The sequence below is a fragment of the Pelobates fuscus genome, chromosome 1 (genome assembly GCF_036172605.1).
Source record: "Pelobates fuscus isolate aPelFus1 chromosome 1, aPelFus1.pri, whole genome shotgun sequence".
In the NCBI taxonomy this organism is placed as follows: domain Eukaryota; kingdom Metazoa; phylum Chordata; class Amphibia; order Anura; family Pelobatidae; genus Pelobates; species Pelobates fuscus.
The window spans coordinates 485,772,337-485,791,274 of record NC_086317.1 but is presented as its reverse complement, the minus strand read 5'-3'; the positions used below and the strand labels follow the sequence as shown (position 1 = coordinate 485,791,274).

The window sequence follows — 18,938 nt, the reverse complement described above, 5'->3', positions numbered from 1 at the left end:
CACATTAAACTCAGACAAACTTTGGAGGGAATTGGAGAACAACCAAGTGGCCCGAAAGTTACCATCCGCGATGTGGACAACGCACCCCTTAAAGGACCCCAGAATGTCCCAAAACCCGTTTATCTGGGCCACGATGCAAATATGGATTTCCACTCGATTGACAGACGGACTCACCACGACGCCAGGCCCTCTGACAGCTATAACCCACAACCCTGATATCGCAGGTGGCCTAAGACCCGAGGACATGGTGGGACTCGGGGGCTCGGACTGGACCTATATGAAGCACCTATGCTCCACAACGGGACTGAAAACACTAAGGGAGCTGATCCCAGAAGGCACCATCTCACTAATGAATAGGTTCTGCTACCATCAGATCCAGCACTTTCACCAAACCACGACGGGCAAACACCTGTTCCATAGAGAAATAACCGCCTTCGAACAGATGTGCGTAGCCAGAGATCGACCATTGAAAGGAATCACGCAACTTTACTCTATGCTGCTCACAACCACGCCACGCGCACCACCACGATACATGTCCCGCTGGGAACAAGCTACAGACCAAACAATATCAGACCAACAATGGGAGAAGATCCACGTACTAACACACCAAGGCACACTCAGCTCAAAAATCCAGGAACTTAACTACAAAATTATGGTCAACTGGTATAAGACCCCAGCAAAGCTACATCGCATGAACAGAGAAATCCCTGAATCTGCTGGAGATGCAGAGCCGAGGGAGGGACAGACCTCCACATCTGGTGGTCGTACCCCAAAATCAAGCAGTACTGGAAGCAAATTCACTCCAAAATCAAGAGCATAGCAGACCCGGACCTACCGTTCCAGCCCCTACCGATGCTACTCCACCACACCACACGCCCCATAGCCACCTACAAACGCTCACTAACCAAACACTTGCTTAATGCATCAAAATCTCTCATTCCTACCAAATGGCGCGCGGCGGAGCCACCGACCGTGGAGCAATGGATGGACCGGGTAGAGGACATATATAGCATGGAATCCCTCTCGGCGTCGCTGCACAGCACGGGAGACAAATGCGCTATCACCTGGTTCCCCTGGTGCACCTATATAGCTCGGAGACAAACCGCAGCGGACAGGGACGGACGCCATCCAGAAGCGGTGAACTAGGGAGGCACTTGGTCCCCCCCCCCCACGGAGACCACAAAAGATACAGGCACCCTCATACCCCCCCTTTTTTTTTTTCTTCTCTCTTCCATCTCTCTCTCCTCTCTCTTCCTTTTCACCCTGCCCCCTATCCCCACCCTCTCAACCACTGCCCCCCCCCAGTCGGGAGGTCAAAGGCCCTGCGGGGACGGAACAGGGACGCAGAGGGAGAAGAGGACCCACGGTCCAAATAGGCGTACCTATGGGAAACATAGGGGGGGAGGGGCACACCAGGGAGGGACAGCCAGGGGGGGGCGGTCTCGGGGGTCGGACCCCTGGGACGGAAACAAAGCTTTGACTGACGGGTGGGACGGACGGACATAACTAACCAGGTATCCTGACCAGCCCGGACCTACACACAACCAATCGGAAACCGATCTGAGGGGCTGATCCCTGGGTTGCCCCACCCATCACCAACATGTCTTAGATGGCTCCCCATGACCGCAAAAAAACAACGACCCCTAGGCATGCTACAACTTGGGAAACACCTCTCCAACCCGACGAAGTAGAGATAACCTTACAACACTGACCTAACCCCTGACACACACTACTATATCGACCAAACACCCTACAACCATACACGTAGCCTACGACTATGCTTAACCTGAGGACGACATGACTCAAGGATAGCGGACCATTAGGAAGTCAGCCCACAACTAAAGGACTTCTCAAATAAGTGCTTTAATGTACTTCATGTTATACTTGGTTGCACATTATTAGTTCCCTATGCTCACTAAAAAAGGTGGCCAGCAGAAGTTATACGAAGAGGTATGTCGCACGAGGCCACACCTGATGTGTGTAAATTCTAATGTTTTCCCTTTTTTTCCATTCTGTACCCCATACACTTTATAAAAAAGTGATTGGTATAAAAAAAATGTAAGAAACGGCAAGCTCCACCCACCTACTCCTATTAACCCTTGCACCGCTGCCAATAGTATGAGGGAATAAACCAGGCCAAATCTCTTGATTTTCTATTACTGACCCAGTTACATGTCTGATGCAAAGCTCCTCATAGCTCCTCATTAGGGACGACAAGTACATGCGCGCCCAGCTCCGCGCGTTTCACTCAGTTCACGAAGGCAGCCACTAGAGGTGTATTTAACCCCGCATTGTAAGCACTGCCCTTTCTTCTAAACGCCAATATTTTACTTTGCAGCATAAAACTAAAGGGCCGCTGCACCCAGACCGCGTCACTGAGATACACCAATGACCTGTAGTGGTCGGGGCGCCTTTAGTGTCCTTTTAAAATGTATGGCCCTCTTTTACCGCTTGAAAAACACAGAAGCTTTTTTTCCCCAAAAAATAAATTTCATTGTTTTAAATAAAGCCCAAAGATATATTGGTTGTTGGGGAATCGACGCCAAAATACTTAATAAATATTTACTTTTCTTAAAAAAAACTCTTAGAAAACAGCAAGTTTGTAAATAAAGATACAAGTAATATGGTCAGTCCTTAATACATACTGGCTCCTTACTGTCATGTCATACACTTCCCTATGTCTGGAAAAAAACAAAAGAAAACACAGACTTAACAAATGAAAAATAGAATGCTATGTAATTGGCTGCCTTAGCCCTATCATAGGTCTGTTGTCAGCACTCAGCGTTATATATCAACATCAGCCAATCAGAGCTCTCACAGTATTATCTAGGTTTCACCATTACAATAATGTTAAAACCGAAAATGTTATTTCATTGTATGAGCAGAGAATTATCTGTGTCTTATAGAAACGTATATGATATATAGTATGAATGTTGGACCAAAAAGTGACACATGTTAAATAAGGAACATTAATTTCTGTCTCTGTCTGTGTGTACACAGTGTATATTATCTATTTATTGTAACTGTACGAGCACTGCAGGAGAATGTCATTGTATCTTTTCCTCCAGTTCACTCTGCTGCTATATTAATAGAAGCGTCGAGACTATTAATATCACTTGTGGCGGGACCGCTGGCTGTCCGTGAATTGCCCTCTTCTATATTCATAGATTCCCCATTATAAAATGTGTGTCTTCCCATGTAGTTTTATTTTAACTGTGCAATATGCCTTTTGACCGCATGGAGCCAGTGCGCCTCCCAAACGAGACCACCCCAGTGCCGTATTAGAACGCTCCCACCAATTAATCAGAACGTTTGCACTTGCGACATAGGTGTGAAACCGCAAGGGAAGTAATTAATGAGCGCTCCCCTGGGTGGGTCGCTTCCCTTGCGGGGGCTTCGCACCAGGACTCCAGGGACGGCTCCCTGATGTTGGTGGGGATATTTTCTGGGATACAGGTGGTCCGGATCACCCTAACCTTCTCCTAATGGAGCCATAATCACTGTTCCCCTACCCGGGGGTGCAATGTCATGCTCGTAGCTGCCCAAAGAGCGCTCCCCTCGTGGTCTGCCTCAGTGAAGGCGACCGCCGGGGAGAGGCGTGAGCCCCAGCTGGGACCCTGGGGCTGTGAGCCGGCTGGAAGTCTGTGCTGACCAGTGGGAGAAGGTGCTCCCATTCAAACTGGGTTTGCACTATTCTCCTGATTAGTCGACACGAGGGAGCGCTGATTTGTCACTACGGGGAGCAGGCGACCAATCAGAGAAGGAGGGCCTTCCAAACGGGGTTTCGCGACCTTTCGTTTGTTCGGGCGACAAAACCACTCTCCCCGAGCTCCGATTGGTGATTGGTACAACCGAGTTTCGTGCCCCTTCTTCAGATTAGGCGGCGAAACTCCTCTCCTCCCCGAGTGCTGATTGGCGCAATTTGGTTTGCGCCCTTTCAGCTGATTGGTTGTTGCTTGGTTTAGGCGCGAAGTTTGAATTCACCGGACTAAACCAAGCAACTCCCTGGAACTAATTTCTGGGATGTACAGAGCCTCAAGACCTTAGATGATGATTTCTCGGGCCCTGTACATCCAATAGCCCCGCCATTTGCAGGGATCCCAGAGGGGACCCGGGCCTATCCGGTGATATGTGTCTGATATGTGAGCCCCTAAGTGTCCCCCCTGTATGTACTATGTTTTAATGTGTGTAACTATTGTCCATTTGGGATCTTCCAGAGCGGGAGATGGTTATCTGTTGTAAGCCATTCCCCACCAGCCTGGGACTAAGAAATTTGTACTGAATGAATGGAGACCCCCTGCAGGAGTCATCCCGTTACTGGGGGGGGGGGGGGAATTGGTCTCTTTGTATTTTAAATGGTTCCTGATCAGCTGAAGGAAGGGAGTTAGCGGAGGTAACCGGTTGGGTTACCAGGTGGTCCGCTACATCACTCACCTTAAATTTAGACCAAAATAGCTGATCTGGAACATTTCAACACAGCTATAGGCAAAGCTTGTCTATTTTAGTCCAAATTTTGTAATTCAAATCTTTACTACAATGCTGATCTCCATTTTGTCATCCTTTACAGTTGGAACAACAGACCCAGTCCCCCTGCTGCTGCCTGCTTCTTGTGTCAGAGGACAGTCATCAGCTGTTCTGCCAGGTGAGTCCATACATGCTACACGTCTCACACGCTACACTTCTAACAGCCCATTTTCAGCGTTCCCACCTTGGTTTGCTTAGTTTGCATTGATTTGTGTCTCCCTGTGTCTTAAGGTAAATCCATGCATGGGATCCTCGCTCACTGTTCCTGGAGGGGCCAATATCTTCATATAAAGCCCCTTCTAGTACCAAAATGATACTCTGGCCTTGCTGGATAATCACATTTGATAAACACCAGTTTCGGCTTATTTGCTTGTACAACATTTACTCTTGTATGATGTGGGCAAACCTTCACACCAGATGTTTGTTTCCATCTAATCTTCTCTGGCACGTTTGCATGTTTGGGTAAACATTGTGATGGGATGGGAACATGCGCAGCATTCCCCAGTGTATTGATGCATGGATGCCAGTCACAGGTGTATTGCTGTGTGCACTCTGGTGCAGAGGCGGCTCTAGACTTTATGAGGCCTTAGGCGAAACTCAAACATGAGGCCCCACTAACAAAAAAGTGTCACATATACACATTGATGCACAGTTTACCTGTGTATGTGCCTGAGAGTGTGTCTGACAGAGAGTATCCTTGTGTGTGAGAATGTATGTCTCTGTGAGCATGTTTGCGTTTTTGTCTGAGACTGAAGTGTGTTGTGTGTATGGCGGGTGATGGTGTGAGGGGGGTGATGGTGAGAGGGAAAGGGGGGTGATAGTGAGAGGGAGAGTGGGGTGATGGTGAGAGTGAGCGGGGGTGATGTGAGAAGGAGGGGGGTTGATGTGAGCGTGAGGGGGGGTTGATGTGAGCGTGAGGGGGGGTTGATGTGAGAGTGAGGGGGGGTTGATGTGAGAGTGAGGGGGGTGATGTGAGAGTGAGGGGGGGTGATGTGATGTGAGAAAGAGGGGGGTCATGTGAGAAGGATGGGGGTTGATGGTGTTGGTGGTGAGGGGGTGAGGCTGAGGGGGGGTGTGGGATGAGGCTGAGGGTGGTGAGGGGTGAGGCTGAGGGGGTGGGGGGTGATGCTGAGGATGGTGAGGGGGTGATGCTGAGGGTGGTGAGGATGGTGAGGGGGGTTATGCTGAGGGTGGTGGGGTGGTGAGGCTGAGGGTGGTGGGGTGGTGAGGCTGAGGGTGGTCGGGTGGTGAGGCTGAGGGTGGTCGGGTGGTGAGGCTGAGGGTGGTCGGGTGGTGAGGCTGAGGGTATTGGGGAGGCTGAGGGTGGTTGGGGTGGTGGGGGTGCTGAGGCTAAGGGTTGTGGGGTGCTGAGGGTGGTGGGGAGGGTGGTGAGGCTGAGGGTGGTGGGGAGGGTGGTGAGGCTGAAGGTGGTAGGGAGGCACCCGGCGGCATACCGGGCAAACCGCCGGGCCCCCTCCTGGTGTCAGGTCCTCGGTCAGTGACCGAGGACCTGACACAGTCTGCCCACAGGTGGTTTAGTCGGCCGCGAGGCCTTAGGCGGCCGCCTAAACCGCCTAATTAGAGAGCCGCCTCTGCTCTGGTGTACACTCTGTATGAACAAATAATGGCAGGAGATGCAATATGTATTAAAATGCTGTACGTTGGTGCCCAATGAAACAAAGCAAGGAGAAAGCAGTTACTAATGTAACATTGAAGTAAGAAACTGTTTAATACCTGCATGTGCTCTTTTGTGATTGGCTGAAAACATTGGTGTTGTGTTTTTAAAATAAACTCTATTGTTCACAGAGATTCATGAAACAGGAAGGTGAAACGCGTAGGGCAGGGATCACTGTAAGGACAGCAATGTCTCCAAGGTGCAGACTGTGCAAAGAGGCATCTGAGGCAATCCAGCACATAGTAGCCAGGTTTAAAATGTTAGCATGGACAGCGTACCCTGAGAGACACGACTAAGTTGCTGGGATTGTGTGCCGAAATATCTGCACAGAATATGGGCTATCTGGAAGTCCAGATGGGAGATCCCACAAAGGATAGTTGAGAATGACTGGGCAAAGATCCTGTGGGGACTTCCTGATCCAGACAGACAAGCACATACTGGCCAGCCAACCCAACATTGTGGTAGTAGACAAGGAGCCAGGGGCGTATTAGCCACGAGGCAAACAAGGCATTTGCCTTGGACGGCATTTTCCAGGGGGCGGCAGAAGTGAGTGAGTGTGTGTCTGTTAGTGAGTGTGTGTCTGTTAGTGAGTGTGTGTCTGTTAGTGAGTGTGTGTATTGTTAGTGAGTGTGTGTATTGTTAGTGAGTGTGTGTATTGTTAGTGAGTGTGTGTATTGTTAGTGAGTGTGTGTCTGTTAGTGAGTGTGTGTCTGTTAGTGAGTGTGTGTCTGTTAGTGAGTGAGTGTATTGTTAGTGAGTGTGTGTCTGTGTGTGTCTGTTAGCGAGTGAGTGTGTGTCTGTTAGCGAGTGAGTGTGTGTCTGTTAGCGAGTGAGTGTGTGTCTGTTAGCGAGTGAGTGTGTGTCTGTTAGTGAGTGAGTGTGTGTATGTTAGTGTGAGTGAGTGTGTGTATGTTAGTGTGAGTGAGTGTGTGTATGTTAGTGTGAGTGAGTGTGTGTGTGTGTGTGTGTTAGTGTGAGTGTGTGTGTGTCTGTTAGTGTGAGTGAGTGTGTGTGTCTGTTAGTGTGTGTGTGTGTGTGTCTGTTAGCTAGTGTATGCGTATCTGTCAGTGAATGTGTGTGTATTTAGAAGGCGGGGAAGAGTGGGGTGGGGTGGGGTGGGGGGAGGAGGCGCCTGAGTTTTGTCCTGCCTAGGGCAGCACAAAACCAGGATACACCACTGCAATGAGCGGGAGTCTGCAGTCATGATGGATGTGGCAATACCCAGTGACTATAACAACAATATTGCATGGAGAGACCACATAGTTGAAAAAATATATCACTAGGTGTTAATACTCTCAAGCACTCCCTCAAGAGCTCAAACAAATTCAAATACTACAAAAAGAGATTGCACACTAGACTAACTCCTAAGAGATATACATATAAATGCTTTATTAAACCAGAAAGGTATAATAAACAAGAATTCACAAAATAAAGTGACAATAAGAAGGCAAACCAATATAAACAGTAATAATTACCACAACTTCTACAAGACTACTCTGGCAGAAACACGAGCACCTAGCACCCCCAAAGTTTCGGCACCTCCTGGCTGCCCTTGAGAAGGACAATAGGGATGTGGAGTTCTCATCTTAACCCGAACTAGTTGTGAATTCAAGTGACTGTTGATCATGGCTGCCTCATGTGTTCCAATATACCAGCATATCATCAGTTTTTTAAGTCCTCAGCCGCCCATCCTCCCACTAATCCTGTTGGAGGGGTGCAGTTTGTCGCTTAGAGGACCAGCTATTCTAGTCTCGGTCATGTTTGTCCACACACCCGTTTAGCCTACAAGCCATTTGTTCATATGAGCTTATTGTATCCAGCCTGCTACTAATAGCTTCCACCAAGGCGATCAGTGTACTCTTCCAGTTGAGTGCTAAATGTACTTTTGCTAGAGTGAGAGTGTTTAAAATCACCTTGCGATGAGGGTGTGTCACTAGGTCAGGGACCACATGCAAGAGGTAGCATTCTGGTTCTAGAGGAAGGTGGAGGTGTGTAGTGTCTAAAATGAGAGATTGTATTTGCTTCCAGAAGGCCCCCAGTGCCAGGCAATCCCAGGACATATGAAGCGTTGTACCCGTTCCCTCCTTGCATCTCCAGCACCGCCCAGATGTACCACTATATATGCTTGTTTACCTATGTGGAACCAGATACCATCTCATTGGTATTTTGCAATAAGCTTCTGAGAGCGAGAAGCTCCTTGAGGCCCATTTCGTATTTCCCATTGCCTCATGCAACTGCGGCAAGGAGAACTGACACCCCAACTCCCTCTCCCATTGTGTCATATAGGGAAGTTACTCCTGGGATGCATCTGCGAGAAGGGCATTATAGCACATAGAGGTTTAGATAGTTTGGGGGATAGTACCTGGGTTATCGACAGTGGGAGCTTCTCTGGACGGCCTTGCTCGCTATGTTCAAGTTGTGACACTATAGAGTGTGGGAGATTTATTGGTAACACTTGGGTCTTGGAGGTATTATTTTTATAATATGACACCCTCCCGTAGGTTTGTAGGAGGTCCAACAGGCCGGGTATAGTGGTTTCTGGGTCTGTGAAATATAGGAGGATGTCATCGGCGAAAAGAGCCAGCTTTTGTGTACCTCCTGGGGTGTCCAAACCTTTTATGCACATGCAATGTTTAATGAGACGTGTAAGAGGTTTGAGGCACAGAATAAAAATAAGCGGGGACAGTGGGCACCCCTGGCGTGTGCCATTGTGTATGGAGAATGATGTGGATAGAAAACCTGTGCTAAATACTCTGGTTGATGGTTGTTGATAGAGGGCTAGTGTCACGGGTGGCAGTCCGAAGACCGGGACCCTTGCCCCTTGATGTAGTTGATTAGGAGTCTTCAGCGTGGTAGTGGGAAAGTAGGGCCTGGTGCAGGGTAACCGCACGCCTCCTGGTGTTGAGCACCAGCGTTTGTGCAGCCACTTACCAAGATCCCGTTGCAGCTTATACGGATGCGAGGAGCAGATGATATGCTGAGATGTATCCACTACTAGAAACAAGGTGAAACAAGAATAGGCACCAAACAAGAAAACAAGGCATAACTAGTAGAACCCAGAACCAGAGAGGGATAGAAAGCAGAACCCAGAACATGTACACAATGCAAAAGAGAAACATTAACAGAACATAGACAGAACAGGATTGTACAAGGACTGAGAATACAAAATAAAACAAGACAAGCGATATAAGGCAAAACAAGAGGAGACATAACCAAGTACTATATATGTAAAACATTGGAGATTTACATACAGCCATACAGAAATGGCCAAGATGTATGCAGCCCACCACTGCACCAAAGTACTCCAAGTACAGTGGGTCATATCTGCTCGCTATATGTGGAGGAAGTAGTGGCAGACACAGCAGACCCCCTGGCGGGATGCGGGTATCCTTGCGCCTCATAACGCCCACTCCGAACCTCGCTTTGTAATTAGCTACTGATCCATCTCATCTTAGGTAGGCCGGGGGCCGATAGGAGTTGGTCAATCCTATTCGGGTACCTCTTCACACCTAGACGGATAGACACGGGCCCCTCTGCACAGGCACCGCGCACGTCCCCGTGGACAGACTGAGGGTTACAGACGGGAGGATCGCGGGAGACTGAGTCGACTAAGGGCTTGGGGACTCAGACCTGATTAGTTCTTCCCATACAGTCACGCCCTATTTACCCCTGCTAGGGTAGACCTATCAGGTCACAAATCCCTTCCCTGCCTGACGGACACTACTTTCCATACCTGACAGATCCCCCCCTTAGACAGAGCCTCCCTTTCTCCCTCTCCCCTTCTTCTTTCTCCACGCCCCCGCTCCCCCCCTTCCCTTCCTTGTCGACCATGGCTGGGCCGCGGGGTGTTTTTTTTTGCCCTGCTCCTCTGCGCCTCTGGACCAACAACGTTAGGGGGTTGAACGCCCCGGAAAGGAGGTCCCACCTGCTTCGGTCCCTGTGGGCCGCTCGAGCCTCCATAGCATTCCTCCAGGAGACCCACTTCAGAGGTGAGGCAGGACCCCTCCTTAGAGACAAGAGGTTCCCAACTGGATACTTTGCGAACCACCAGCTGGCAAAGAAGGCAGGGGTGGCGATCCTAATTGCACAGCACGTGCCGTTCAGCTATGTGGAGATGAAGGCGGACCCGAATGGCCGCTACCTATTCCTTAAAGGCACGATCGCTGATAAAAAATACACACTGGCGTCCATATACGCCCCGAACACGGGCCAGCACCGCTTCCTTTCCAGGACCCTCCGGCAGCTGGACCAGTTCAGGGAAGGAGTCCTCCTTGTGGTGGGTGACATCAATGTCCCCCTAGACCCACGCATGGACACCTCAAGAGGACGCAGCTCGCACTCCGAGTTATGTATTCGAATGGTGGGAAAAACGCTACGTGAAACGGGGCTGGCCGATTCTTGGAGAGTTCTTCACCCGGAAGACAGGGACCTCTCATTTTACTCGCCAGTGCATCACGGCCACAGCCGCCTAGATTATATCTTGATCACGCAGGAATATCTGCACCTTCTCCAGACTTGTGACATGCAAACGGCGGTCTGGTCAGACCACGCCCCGGTCCTGGCTACGATGCGCTCGCCTCTATTTAAACCCAGTTGTAGACAATGGAGACTCAATGAACAAGTCCCAGGGGACACCTTACTTCAGGCAGAGACGAGAGAGGTCCTCAGTCAATACTTCGCTGACAATCATGCTCTAGATACCTCGCCCCAGATACGATGGGAAGCCCACAAATGCGTCCTGCGTGGTCATTTTATCAAGATCTGCTCAAAACGCAAACGAGAACAAAACGCAAGACTGAAAGACTTATACGCCCGAGCTTCGCAGTTGGAACAGACGCACAGGTCGGACCCGACGGAGGACAACTTCTGCTCTCCACTGGAGGCGAGGAGAGAACTGAAGAGCCTGCTATCCAGGAACCTATCGCATACGCTCCGTAAGTCCCGAAGATTCTTCTATGAGCATTCAAACAAATGTGGGCGTATGCTCACTAGAATGATACAAAAGAAACGGCCACTGTCCCAAATAACTATCCTGCAAAAGGCGAATGCGCCCCCCATACAAAGACCAGATGGCATAATGGCGGAATTCCAAGAGTTCTACACCAAACTATACAATCTGCCGAGGGACCCTGAGGGGGGGCGTCTCGGCAGCGATTGGGCGAGATCCGTGAATACTTAGAACACGTGACCCGGAAGCTTACGCAGGCCCAGGCCGAGGATCTAGACGCCCCCATCACATTGGAAGAGCTCACAGGTGCCCTCAAAGCCGCGAAGATGAACAAAGCCCCGGGACCGGATGGCTTTCCTGTGCGATACATACGGACCTTTTGGGGAGATCCTCCTGCCGGAGCTGCTGGCGAGCCTCAACTCCATTTTAGAGGGAGGGAGGTTCCCAGAGGATACCCTCATGGCAACAGTAGCGATGGTGCCGAAAGACGGGAAAGATCCCACATCGTGCGCCGGCTATAGACCTATCTCCCTACTCAATGCGGACCTCAAGCTATTCACGAAGATTCTCGCCCGCCGAGTGGGGGAGGTAGCTCCGGACCTGGTACACCAAGATCAGACCGGGTTCATCCTGGGGCGAGAGGCAAAGGATAATACAATTAGGGCCCTCAACCTCATACATGCCACCAAGGAAACTGCACGCGGAGGCCTCCTACTCTCCACAGACGCCGAGAAGGCTTTTGATAGAGTGGACTGGTAGTTCATGAGGGAGACCCTACGGGTAATGGGCTTCGGCCCCAACATCCAGACCTGGATAGCGGCCCTGTATGCGACCCCGAAGGCCCTCCTGAGGATAAACGGTGCCCTCTCCCCTGTCTTCTCGATTAGTAATGGGACGCGACAGGGTTGCCCCCTGTCCCCCCTCCTGTTTGCCCTCACGCTAGAACCGTTCCTGGCGGCGGTCAGACGGGATGGGGGTATCACAGGGTTCGTCGTGGGAGGTGGAGAGCATAAGGTAGCTGCATACGCAGATGACCTGCTATTCTTTATTGCAAACCCAATGGTGACACTGCCAAATCTACTTCGGGCCTTTCGGATCTATGGGGCGCTCTCCAACTTAAAATTGAACACGGATAAGTCCAAGGCGATGCTGCTCTGTCTACCCCCTAGCCTGACGACCCAACTGAGGGTGAACTTCCCCTTCAGGTGGTGCTCACAGCGCATCAAATACCTCGGCATCTGGCTGACGACGGACTTGACTAGGCTGTTCCCCGACAACTTTCTGCCCCTATTGGCGACACTCGGGACGGACATGAAGAGATGGGGCGCGACTTGTGTATCCTGGTTCGGGAGAATAAACGCGGTCAAAATGAACCTTTTGTCGCGGCTCCTGTATTTGTTCCAGACAATCCCCATCAATCTCCCCAGGACCTTCTTCGGCTCCCTGAACACGGCCATCAGACAATTTTGTGGGCTGCGGGTGCAGCCAGACTCAGACACACCCAGTTGATTCGCCCAAAATGCCAAGGTGGAGTAGCTCTACCTTCGCTCCAAACTTACTATCAAGCGGCACACCTCCTCAGAGTGGTGGACTGGCACATACCCGACACCGATAAACAATGGGTCAATCTAGAATGCGCACAAGTCAAGAAGCGAATACCTTGGGTCACGTGGCTACTGAAACCCATACAGACGAGGGACATCCGGAGGCACCCGCTCACAGGGGCAACCCTACAAGTGTGGACCACTATTCGCTACAAGTTGGAACTAACAACTAACCCGTCCCCGCTAGTCCCAGTGATCTACAACCCTGAGGTTGCGGGAGGGCTGGCGCCGAGAGACGTTGCTGGGCTGGGTAGCCCGGACAAACCATACTTAGGAGGGGGGTCAGCTGAAACCCCTGGAAATGTTGACCTCCCTGACACCCCCAACTGGGTTGACCCGATTCAGATACAAGTTCGGCATTTCTACCAATCCTTACCAGGCAAGCAGCTGGTACACAGGGCGTTGACCAGCTTCGAGGCCCTCTGCGCAGAGTGGAGGCGCATACCAAAGGGAGTCTCCACGCTGTACTCCATGTTACTGACTGCAACTCGGAGCCCCCCGGCGACATACCAATCTCACTGGGAACGAGCCACGGGTGTCACTCTCTCAGGCCCTGAATGGGAGAAGATACACACCCTTACGCACCAAGGTACAACTAGTGCGAAATTGCAAGAGATGAATTATAAGCTCATAACTTGATGGTATAGGACGCCCTCCCGACTCTTCCGAATGGGCCTGACACCAACGGCCAGCTGCTGGAGATGTGAGGCGGATGACGGCACGGACCTACACATCTGGTGGTCCTGCCCTCTCATAGCACCCTTTTAGCAACAAATACACGCGAGGCTACAAGAGATACTAGACTCGGACATCCCGATGCAACCTCTACCGATGCTCCTCCACCACACTGCGATGCCCCTGGGGGTGTACAAGAGATCGCTGGTGAGACACTTCTTGAACGACGCCAAGAGCCTGATCCCGGCTCGCTGGAAGACAACTACTGTACCAATGGTGGCGAACTGGATGGAGAAGGTAGAGGAACTATACAGCATGGAGAGCCTCACGGCGGACTTGAGAGGGACGGGGGAGAAATGCACCCGCCTCTGGGCTCCCTGGATCGAGTATATGGCTTGTAGGCCTGCGGAGTGGCTGGAGCGGGGGGCCGAATAGACGGGTGACCGACGGCGCGCGCACTTGAACCGTCCACAGCAGTATTAAGGCCACTACCTTAAGCCAAATACACGATCAGGACGAAGGCGGAGGAAGAGGTTAGACCCCCTAGACAAGATACCCTTACCCAACCTTCCCCCATAGGGACATAAAGAAAACGTTCTAAAGTTCAGTTTGCGCAGTTGCGCTCGGTTGTTCAGTTTGCCACAGAGGCTGGGAGTGGGAATACAAACATGAAAAAGGGAGCTAGCATTACCATATGTACCGTAATATATTTGGATTCTGTACGTTTTCAAGTTGTTTATTTCCTGTACACATGTATACTGTGCTTCAATAAGATTGCCAAAAAACAAAACAAAAAAAAAACTATGTCGTGAGGGTTATAGAGTTTGCCCCCCCACAAACTCTGTAGGGGATTTTTGACTGGAGGTATTTTTGTGTTAACCTCCTAGCAAGGAGCTTGCCCGCTTTGTTGCCTGAAGTGTAGTGAGATTGCTTTATGTAGCACAGATGTTTTTTTTGTGTTTGTAGTTGTAGGGAGTGAAGTTCAGCTCTGAGTGCCAGCAATCGTCTGTGGATTTGTTTGGAAGGGTTTGTTTTGTGTTTAGCCTCTGCTGCAGAGATTTCCTGAACAAGCCTATCTTGTGAAGTGCAGGTAGATGTTTTTGTTTGGGAGCCTAGCTGTATTAGTTTGCCCCCATGACTGCCTTATGTGCTAGCCATTTGGTCGGAACCAAAGTCGCACAGTGTGTGTGAGCCTCAAAGTAATCAGCTAGGTGTGCTTTAAGTTTGAGGAGGCAGTCTGGTTTATCTAAAAGAGCTTTGTTTAACCGACATGCTCCTCGACCTCTGGCAGGGTGTGGAATTTGTATGGTTATCACTAGCGGGGTATTGTCCGACCATGTAATGGGGCCAAATGCATCTTAGTTGCGTGTGGCAGTGTTCTCTTGTCTATGAGACATAGATCTATTCTGGTGTAGGTCAAGTAGACCGGTGAGTAATATGTGTAGTCCCTCGTGCTGGGGAATAGGTTACGCCAGACATCGTAGTAATCGTGTGAGTGGAGCAAGGTGGTTAAGTGGTGACTTAGAAAGATTGATACATGTTTGGAAGATCGATTGTGGGCTCTTTGGATATCCATTAGTGGGCCAAGGGTGCAATTGAAGTCCCCACAGATAACAGTGTGCCCGGCTTTGTGCTGTTCTATTTTGCGGAAGGCCATGCTTAAGAAGGACTTCTGTGTATCGTTCGGGGCATATAAGGAAACAACAGTTAACTGAAGGCCATTGAGGGAGCCCACTAGTATCAACAGCCTGCCATCTCTGATAGCATATTGGTTAGAGGGGGAAAACGCACTACCACATCTCATGGCGCATCTTTGGAGAGTCTCGCAGGCCTAGGTAGTGTGTCATGCTCTAAAGAGAGTTCTTTGGTGTGAGCCTCCAGATGGTTTGTCCACTTGCCCAACTCCGATATCTCCCGCTTAATTTCGCAGGTCGCCCTCTTTAGGTCAACTTTAAGTGACTCAAAACTCTTGCAGCATGGCATATAGTCGCTTTTGGGTTACTGGTACATCAGTGTAGTGGCCCGCTTCTTGGTCTGATTCCGTCGGGGTTTCAGACGTCTGCGAGAGAGTTATGCCGTCATCGCCATCTTGAGCAAGCTTCAGGCGGTCTTTTTTGCTTGGCGGATCGTGTCCGGTAACTTTGTTTGTTTTGCCGGTAGGGGCTGTGTTAGGGTGCTATTTTGTCGGCAGTAGGGCAGTGTTAGAAGCTGATAATCAGGCTTTTGGGTCACCCAGGACTGGGAGCTCTCACTCGGCAGTCGGCTAAGGAAGTGAGTTTAATGATTTTTTTTAAGGAGTGGAGTGTCTAACGGAGAAGAGAGGGGAGTTCCACAGACTGATGCCGGGCTGAACATTGACCCCTAAGGTCAGGGCAACACCGGGGCCTCTCGTATTCTAGCCTCCCCGAGATAAGTAGGAGTTACTCTGCTGGTAGGAAACTGTGTGCTGCTGTTACTTTAATTCATCCATTTCCTGATAATAACACTGCAAGAAGATGCAGTTTGGTCTCACCAGCATCTCTGCCACCATATCATAATCCTGATAGGAGCTAAATTAAAGTGTCGCTGAGTGCACAATAACCACTACAGGCTATCTGCAGCCTGACCCCACTTGCTGTTTTGCTAATGTGAAAGTGGAATCATTAAGTCCCGATCACTGTTATGTATCCTCTCTCTAATAGGGTAATAAAGTTCTATTTTACCGAAGAATATCATGTTCAATCCTAGCATTTGGTTTCCGTACATGTCTACATCTATAAATCCATTCATATCCATTTTTATCCGCAATCGTTTACACCCAAATAGACTTCCTTGTGGTTAATGTGCCGAACTGCTTGCTGATATCACAACCAGTGAAGTGGCACTAAATAGACATTTCTTATTGAACCTCAGAGCGTAAAATTAGCAAATTCAGCTGCATTCAGAGTGTTTTACCAGGCATTTATCTGTGCTGGAATATAACGCAATGTAAACGGGCATGAAGTGGAATACTGGAGGGCTACCGTTAAAGGAGAATGCTGGATTTTAAATATCGAATCAATCTAACCGACTGTTGAAACCCGCTTTTTACAAAGTCCCACGTTGAGATTATGGCTGAATGCGATTAAAGGGACACCTCAGGCACTTGGACAAATCTTTATACATTTTATAGTCCTTGGCCTAAACAAATACCTGTATGAACGTAATGAATTTGAATATTTTTCGATGGGTTCTTCAAATGGTCTAATATTTTTGGATAAGCTTTTTCAAATATTTTTTATTTCGAAATGTTAAACTTTAAAAAAAAAAATAAAGTTAAAAACATCATATAAAATAAAATATATTTCAAAAATATTAAATTATTTTTAAATCTTATCCAACAATATTAAATCGAGGCCATAATAATAAAAGTAGACAGGGTTCCTTAAAAACAACACTGTAGGGTATAATCCACACATCAACGCACCACTATTTAATCATCGTCATCATTGTCAGAATAACAGGACCGTTAGTGAGATGTGTACAGAGTAGTGGGAGATTATTAGAGGAAAATAGAAGTAAAAAAGTTAGAAGGTAAAGGAGAGGAAGAAAGAGAAAAAGAGGTGAATGAGAGGAATGGGGGCATAGAAACCCTCTATTTGTTATCTCCATGTTGACCCTTCATGAGGAAAAATGGGGGAAAGACCACAATTTAAGATCTGTTAGGAGATGTGACAATGTTTAGGTAAGAGTTCAGGTCGGCTGAGACCCATATTCCACAGGTACCTTAATTAGTCTACATTCAAAATCTTGGATTTATGGTTGTTTAATTGGTTAGAACGATGGCCCTAGAGTTAAAACTGACACACGAGGTTAGGAAGGCTTACCTTGGAATTAGACATGAAGAACATTGTGTTTTTGGCATGTGCTGCAGCTTTGAGTTGCAAAGCCAGTAATGTCTTGTGGACAGGAGTGTATGGCTGATAAGAGGAGTTCCACAGTGAGGAGAGAAGGATAATAGAAGGCCGGCAGCCTTTTTTGATGCCATTCTTTATAAGTATAGCTGGGGTGAAGGCTCCGACGCTCATCATATGGAGAGGTCCAGCCTTTATTTCCAGACCATTTGATCAGACGTCTTCTCAACAACTGATACGAGGAGCAGTGATGGTGCATTTACCTCTTTCCACAGCACAATCCCTGACCGGTCTAAGTAGACATGACAGGCATGGCGTATGGCTGGGATTCAGTGGTGTATCCTGGTTTTGTGCTGCCCTATGCAGGACAAAACTCAGGTGCCCCCCTCCTGCCCGCGCCACCCCCACCCAACCCTTCCCCCGCCCCCCCACCCATCCCTTCCCCCGACCTTCTAAATACACACACACTCGCTGACAGATATGCATACACTAGCTAACAGAAACACACACTCGCTAACAGACACACAAACACTAACAGACATACATACACACTAACAGACACACACACACTAACAGACACACACACACAAACTAACAGACACACACACACACACTAACAGACACACACACACACACACACACACTAACAGACACACACACATACACACACTAACAGACACACACACACTAACAGACACACACACACTAACAGACACACACACACACACAGACACACACACACACACACACTAACAGACACACATACACACACTAGCAGACACAGACACACACACTAGCAGACACAGACACACACACTAGCAGACACAGACACACACACTAGCAGACACAGACACACACACTAGCAGACACACACACACTAGCAGACATACATACACACACACACTAACAGACATACATACACACTAGCAGACACAGACACTAACAGACACACATGCACAAACACACTAACAGACACACACACACTAACAGACACACACACACACTCACATTTTTAACACATATTTGTTTTTTAAATGTAACCCCCCCCAGCCTCCTTACCTTTGCTGGGGGGGGGGGGTTTCTCTTCCTCCCTGGTGGTCCAGTGGCTGCTGGGTGGGCGGCATTGGCGGGCGGCAGGCTGGCGAGGGAGCACTTCCTCTGAGCTGTCTGCTCAGCTCCCTCGTGCGCCGCAGAGTGAGGCTGGGAGGCGGAGCCGTAATATGACGTCATATTCCGGCTCCCAGCCTCACTCTGCGGCGCGCGAGGGAGCTGAGCAGACAGCTCAGAGGAAGTGCTCCCTCGCCAGCCGCCCACTAGCGCCGCCCGCTCAGCCCAGCAACCCGCCGGCATGTCTGTTAGCCGCCAGGCTAACAAGACATTTGCCTTGGGCATTTGGGGGCGGCTTTTTTTGCCGCCCCCTGGAAAATGCCGCCCAAGGCAAATGCCTTGTTTGTCTCGCGGCTAATACGCCCCTGCTGGGATTACTGTGTGAACGCTGCTTAGCAGTGAAATGATCTAACTATCTGTGTATCTACCAGTCTATCTGCCTGGCTGTCTATCTCCATACTGTCTGGTAGTCTGTTCTTGAAGGGTTAAATCATTCTACGGGGGTTTTTGTTTAATGTTGGTAAGATTTGCTG

At 49.4% G+C, this 18,938-nt stretch overlaps 1 protein-coding gene across 4 annotated transcripts in view; it reads left to right on the top strand.

Annotated features, from left to right (window-relative positions):
- The window catches only part of PDE2A (phosphodiesterase 2A), a 678,984-nt gene that overhangs the window by 548,460 nt on the left and 111,586 nt on the right, over window positions 1-18,938 (top strand). For all 4 annotated transcript variants that reach the window (XM_063432647.1, XM_063432656.1, XM_063432664.1 and 1 more), the window contains one exon: window positions 4,568-4,642. In XM_063432647.1, the coding sequence (XP_063288717.1) occupies window positions 4,568-4,642 (75 nt within the window). The remainder of the gene's footprint in view (window positions 1-4,567; window positions 4,643-18,938) is intronic.